General features: G+C 48.0%; 1 protein-coding gene across 1 annotated transcript; it reads left to right on the top strand.

The window, feature by feature from the left end:
• The first annotated feature begins 5,589 nt into the window (after nt 1-5,589).
• LOC127791020 (uncharacterized) lies at nt 5,590-6,915 on the top strand. Its single transcript, XM_052320752.1, has 2 exons — nt 5,590-5,735; nt 5,949-6,915. Exons 1-2 carry the CDS (start codon nt 5,590-5,592, stop codon nt 6,913-6,915), a joined length of 1,113 nt encoding a protein of 370 aa, XP_052176712.1.
• Nucleotides 6,916-7,193: the final 278 nt, after the last annotated feature.

Below are 7,193 nucleotides of genomic sequence, written 5' to 3'. Positions count from 1 at the left end.
GATCAACCAAGGAGTTGGGTCTAACTAAAAAGGCATAGCACCCAACTCGAACGAGGGATCCAGGTGAGTCTACGGGCATAGGCATCGGATGTTTTGGTAATCCCGGGCCAACCTGTGGTCATTCGCACCAGATTGCGACCAGGTGACTCAACTCCGATAAGTAGGATCATAACAAAACCATCGTAGGGTTGTTTTCTCTTCATGCCTTCCTTGGGCTAGTCTACCTCAGGGAATCTGGGTTTAGCCAGTGGTCCGACACCAAATTCCTACCAAACACCCAAGTTTGCTGGAAGACCTAGGCCCCAAATCAACTAAGGAGTTGAGTCTAGCCAAAAAGGCATAGCACCCAACTTGAACGAGGGATTCGGGTGAGTCTGCGGGCATAGGCATCGGATCTTCTGGTAATCCCGGGTCAACCCGTGGTCATTGGCACCAGATTGCCACTAAACTACTTGACCTTCGGGACCGGGCTTATGCTAGAGCCAGTCTTCACTTCTTTTCCACCTTCCTAGGGCCAGTCATCTTTCTTAGGGAATCTGGGTTTGGTCAATGGTCAGGCGCAGGATTCCTACCAAACATCCAAGTTTGTCGGGAGACCTAGGCGCCAGATCAACCAAGGAGTTGAGTCTAGCCAAAAAGGCATAACAACTAACTCGAACGAGGGATCCGGGTGAGTCTGCGAGCATAAGCATCAGATGTTCTGGTAATCCCGGGCCAACCCGTGATAATCGGCATCAGATTGCCACTAGGCGACTTGACCTTCGGGAGTGGGCTGTGCTTTAGCTGTCATACCTGCATCACATTCTATGACACATATAAATAATCTAAGCCCAGGTAGATTTTGCATGGTTCGGCTTATAGTTTTGCCTACTCTACGGGAATACATGGGGTATATTCTTTTATTTATCAAGGGATTTTATTACAATGAAAAATTAAAGACAATTTCGACCTCTAGCTGAGTCGAGTAACTCTTCTGGTGACAGGCTCGACTCTACGTCTCGCGCTTCGTCCCTTCCCCTGAGGCTAAAGCTGGGAAGTACCTCTCGCAGTGCACGATGTTCCAAGCTTTTTCTATCGCCTCGCCTTATAGTGTCGGTAGTGTGCATATGTTGGGGCCTAACGTCTTCTGAATTTTGTAAGGTAATTTGCACTTCGGGCTGGGTTTCCGTTCCTCTTCTATTACCTTCCCCTGAGTCCAAAATTTCCATTTAGATGATAAACTGTTTTGCTCAGACGACCAACTCAGTCACATAATTTGGCTCAGAGAAGGCTAAGGATTTCCTAAGTGGGGCGTCTGTAGTTCCGGTTAACAGGGCTGATGCCGCTAATTCGACTGGGAGATCCCTTACTTCCTACATCGCGGCTCTGAATCGCTTTATATATTGCTTCAAGGATTCATTCGGCTTCTGCTGTAAGCTCATTAGATATATTGCACTCTTCTTCTTCAGGAGATAGACGGAGAATGCATTTAGGAATTCTTTCTTCAACTGTTCGAATGATCGTATATGTCATGCTGGTAATTCATTAAACCACCGTTGAGTTTGTCTTGCCAAGGAGAGTGGGAAAGCCCTGCACCTAGTGACCTCATTCCATCCATGTAATATGGCCACTGCGACAAAACCTTGTAAGTGCTTCTCGGGGTCCTCCCTTCCTAAGTATACCGAAAGGTGAGGCAGTTCGAACACTAGTTACACTAGTTGCCTTTGGAGTTGTTCAGATAGAGGGAACCCTTTCGGGGGAGTTACCTTTGGCACCATCATTACCTGCTTCTGTTCTAACACCTCTTCTATGAGGCGTTTGATGTCAGACACACTGAGTGTTTCCTGTTCTGCTTTATTTTGGCAAATATATGGGCCATAAGGGACTCTTGAGTAGGTGTTTTGTTTGTCTGTTTATACGTGAGAGCTTTTCTTACCCTCTTGCCATATTTCCTTCTCGAGTATGTTACCTCAGGGACTTAGCTATTCAGCCCTGGAGTTCCGATTCTTATCCCCTGTCGAGGGGCCCTTTGAGGGTTATCTTGGGATCTCCAGTGTTCTCCACTCGTATCGATTTGTCCAATGTGGGGAATATGAATGTCCGATATTAACTCACATAACAAAGCAATGATAGTCTTCTCATATTCTCCTCATCGGACATTCTGAGTTCATCATTTTGTTGTCTCAACTCCTCAAAATCCTTCCGCAATAGTTCATAATCTGAGAGTAAGAATGTGGGGGGAGCTATTCCTGAAGTCCCCATGAGGTTTGCATTTGGAATTGATGATTGCCCAAAAGAGTGTTGTTCTTGACTAGCGGGCGCTACATGTGGGACTTGCTTCTCTCGCCCTGTCACATATCTCCTCAATCCATCTACGTGTGCTTCTCTTTGCTCTGAACGTTCTATGCCCCCCAGTTCGGTGATATAGTTACATTCTAGCACAGGAAAATTCTCGGAACGCACTCTATTGTTAGGGTGATCTACTAAAAATTCTAGTACTGTAGAGTGCACTGGATGGGGGCTTTTTGTGGCTCCCGCCTTGGTACGAGCGCTCCTTCGGGCGAGATTAGGCGGGTTCACCCAATCAGCTGATCTTGTCCCTCTCGGCATCTTGTGTTAAGATTGGCTTTTTGTTGCGTTTCCCACAGATGACGCCAAATTATTGTTGCCAAAATACAATAATTAAAATTTGTGATATGGGGTCCACTCGAACTCGGTGTCGGGTGAAGTTGGGTTGCCATAAGAGAGGTCGCCTCAAGGGAGTTTGCGGCTAGGATGCTCGCCGCAAGGACTTTGCCACTAGCTTTTTCGTCACAAGGTTCTACCACAAGGCTTCGCCACTAGCTCTCGCCACAAGATTTTTGCTACAAGGCTTCGCTACTAGGTCTCGTCGCAAGTTTTTGCCTTCTCCACGAAGTCTCGCCGCAAGCTTTTGCCTTCGCTAGGTCTTACCGCAAGCTTTTGCCTTCGCCACGAGGTCTCGTCGCGAGCTTTTTCCTTCGTTGCTAGGTCTCGCCGTAAGCTTTTACCTTCGCCATGAGGTCTCATCGCAAGATTTTGCCTTCGCTACTAGGTTCGCCGCAAGGATTTGACCCTGTTGATACTCAAAAAATGGGTTAGAAGGCTCGTGGAAATCTTCCTTCGCGAAGACCCTCCAATGCCAAAGTCAATCTCGAATCCCAATGTCTATTCATGAAAACAGTAAACATGCATTCCAAGTGTCTAAATTTTACCAAAATTGGAAGTCCTCATTAATGTCATATAGTTGGGTATTTATAGGGCACGATTCTCAAGGGTGGTTGATGTCGTCACGTGTCGATCACTGATTGGGTCAATATTAAACAAAAGAAAAAATGGGGGTCGATTACCACAAAGCCGTTGCGAGACCACACGCGGCAGGCTGCCACGAGGTTGGCCCTCGCGGCAAGCCCAGCACCTGCTAGCCACAAGGCTAGCCCTCGCGGCCAGCACCTGTTGGCTGTGAGGTTTGGCCTTTGTGGCTAGCCTTTCTTTTCAAAAAGGATTTTTTATTTCCATAAAAGAAAATCCCTAATTTTCCAAGGCACCACACCTACCAACTTGACAAAGAACAACAGGTCAATATCTAGGCTGAATCCATCCATCATCGACTACATCTTTTGAAACCCAACCATTATTGGGTTTACAAACCCAAAAAGACAGAAAGGAAAATTATTGTTGTTGCAAAGAGTGATCTACCACGAAAAGAAAAGAGGTTTCTAAAGAAAATAGGGAGTAAGGAACGGGGACAGAAAGATAAAGGGTAAAAGTAAAGATATTTAATAGTATTTTTCAAAAAATAGTGGCAATTATCTTGTAACATCCCAAAAATTTGGAGATAAGTAATAATTATTAATTTTAGTATTTGAAGATATTTTAGAATATTTGGAGATTTTGGAGAAAAAATATATTTATGATATTTTGAGAAAATAGAAAATTAAGGCAATTAATTAAATTAATTGAGAATTGTTACGGGTATTTATCGCTCTACTCTGTGTAGGCTGGACTTAATGTAGTGATTCAGCCCAAATACTCAAGGCCCAATAAGAAATTGAACTAAGCTCGTCAAAGCGAGCTCAGATAATGCCGAAGCCCAAGATTAAACGTTGGGACTAAGCGAGCTCCCGGTAGCACCTCTAACTCGCCAGCATATTCGAGCAGGCCCCTGACAGTGTTCTGAGCAAGTTCCCAGCGGTCTCCATAGCTCGTTGGCTCAGCTAGTCAGCTCGCATTATAGAATGGGCATGTGTCGCAGCACATCGGCAGGCCGAGGGCCGCCCTGAATGGACCATTCAGGCCCATTCTCTTGGCCCATGCCAGTCCCATCCTGGCCTTCTGGCAACAATATCATTACAATAACGCTTGGGTTTCCGGACATCCACCTCAGATCCCATTCTCATTAATGACAGATCCCATCCCCATTAATGAAGGTCCCGTCGACACCTCGCCGCGGCATGGACGCCCCCACCGGCTATTCCATCCCATCGCCTGTACAAATACGGAACATGCAGAGAAGCTTCGGCTCATATATATATATATATATATATATCGACCAGCCCTCTTGAGGGCCATGGTATGTACTTTTTCTAAAAAACTTACGAACACCTGATATACTGGCTTACTTGCTCCCTAACTTAAGCTTTGGAGTACCTTGCAGGGACGAACCGGCGACTCAACAAATCGGACTGAATACCTCACTGTTCTTCTCTTGGATCTGTCATACCGGTGCGGTCCTACAAATCTCTGTCAACCAATTCTGAACGTCGACATTTTGGCGCTAGAAGAAGGGCCCGCTCTGGTAAAACATCAATGCCGAAAACTAGAAACACGAGAGGTTCCGGAGCAACGACCTGCGAATCATGCCAACCGTATGCTGGAGATTCTGCAAGCTGGGGGAGTTGTGGCGTCCGCTTCCATGCCTCCTCCGGCAGAAGCCATCCATAGAGTCCCTTCGAGGTGCCCCTACCCGTCCGTAACTCCTACTACTGACGTAGAAGTAACACAGATGTGGCAACAACGTCAAGAAACATTGGAGAACACTGTCATGCAACTCGCTAATGCAGTAAAGGTGTTAGCACAAACACAAGCCCAGACAGCACAGGCTCAGGCGACTGCCTCTCGACCTCCAGGCGGAAGACCCCCTCCAGAAGAAAGAGAAGACAGAAGGGACACGCGGCGAGCTAGCTTGGTCCGCTCCTCCAACCTACACTCTTGAAAGGAGGAAGAGTGACGGCGCTACGATGAGGAGTCGGGGGTGCACCTCGCCAAACAAAGGGCCGGTGCAAGCCTTTGTAGAAATCGCCACGAAGACGTTCATGAAGGAAGTCATCAACTTGAGAATCCACGGCATGGGGATTCCTTGGCCGACATCAGTAATAGCCATGTCGTCCACTGCTGCTCCCCTGATCGGGAGAATAGGGGGCGACCTCCCCCTCGGGACCGCTATCACTCAGAACAAGTCTCCGTGCGGGAAAAGCAACTCCCCACCGGGCATTCGGCAAACCAGGATCCCATAGTGGGGAACTGCTGCTAAGAATTCAGCAGCTTGAGGCTAAACATGGGGCGCATGGTCAGAGGGAAAGCTGCGAAGAAATGACCCCATTCTCCAGGGAAATTGAGCTGGAGCCCCTTCCCCGCAGATTAAAGGTCCCCAGCATCTCCCAGTATAATGGAGACAACGACCCTTATGACCACCTGGACGCTTTCAATGTCCAGATGGACCTGCAAACTTCCAGCTCGTTAGCCAAATACTGAGCTTACCCCGCGGCCCTGGGAGATATCCCCCGAGCGTGGTTAAGAAGACTTCACCCCCGCAGTATTGGCAATTAGAAGGAATGCCAGAAGAAATTTATAGACCAGTATAGATCGCTCCAAAGACAGCTCACCCCAACATGCCACCTCGCTACAGTATTCCAATGGTCTGGCGAATCTTTGAAAGATTACATAGAAAGGTTCAGACTCGAAGTGAATAATGTCAAGAGCCCTTCTGACGAAAGTATCCTGACCGCGATCTCCGCCGGGCTTTGGAAGGATGGGAAACTCTACGAAAGCATTTACAAATCCCCAGTAAGAGACTTAGGCGAATTTTATGAGCGAGCAGCGAAGGAGGTTCGGTGGGAGAAAGCATTCGGCTTGAAAAAATCGAGCAATCAGAAAAAGGGGACGGAACACACCAGCCAAGGCAAGAAGAGAAGTGATGAAGACTCTCTCAAGGAAGGTCGAGGACGAAGCCCCAATGATCAGACGGCCAAAAAGGCGAGGTTCGGGCAGGGAGGTGAACGACCAGCACACCAAGGTCGGTATGAAAGTTACAACATCTTATCTAACTCCCAGGACATGATCTTCGCCACAGAACGCAACAAGAAGGATTTCGGAAGGCCTAACTCCCTAAAGACTCCCAACAAATACAGAACCAAAAGCAAATTCTGTGCCTATCATAATGAGGTGGGGCACACCACCTCTGAGTGTTGGGCACTGAAAGATGCGATTGAAGAACTGATCAGGAGGGGTCGGCTACGTGACTATGTGGTGCGTCCTAAGGATCAACAGCCAAAACAATTGGCTCAACAAAGTCCTCATCGAGCTCTAGAGCCGGACCAAACACCTACGGTGAGAACTATCTTTACTATTCATGGAGGGCCCCATATCGCAGGGACTTCTAACAGGTCACACGAGCGATATATTCGGGAAGCCGGCCACCTCCTGCTCGTCGGGGATGGCAGCCAAGAAGCACCGTCCAAGAAAGCCAAGGTAGATTCGAAGGACGTCTCTTTCACCAAAGATGATACTAAAGGCGTGCACTGGCCGCACAATGACACCCTTATGATCCGAGCTCGGATTGGCAATATGGAAGTACAGAGAATCATGGTGGACACAGGTAGCTCGGTGAACGTCATGTACAAGGGATGTTTCGACTAGATGGGGCTAAGGCCGGACCAACTGACATCCTCCCCGGAGCCACTTTACGGGTTCACCGGCGATGCAGTAATCCCTAAGGGACGTATAAGGCTCCCGCTAACAATTGGAGAATCAAACTTCCAGGCCACAGCGATGGCGGACTTCCTTATCATTGACAGTCCCTCGGCTTACAACGTCGTCATGGGGAGACCTACCATGAATGACCTGGACCTAGTTGTCTCGACCAAGGCCGTGGCCGTCAAATTCCCAACCCCGAAAGGGACCGGTTGTGTGAAGCA

This window comes from Diospyros lotus, chromosome 14, assembly GCF_014633365.1.
Source record: "Diospyros lotus cultivar Yz01 chromosome 14, ASM1463336v1, whole genome shotgun sequence".
In the NCBI taxonomy this organism is placed as follows: Eukaryota; Viridiplantae; Streptophyta; class Magnoliopsida; order Ericales; family Ebenaceae; genus Diospyros; species Diospyros lotus.
The sequence above is the reverse complement of the archived record's forward strand: the minus strand, read 5'-3'. Positions and strand labels throughout refer to the sequence as shown.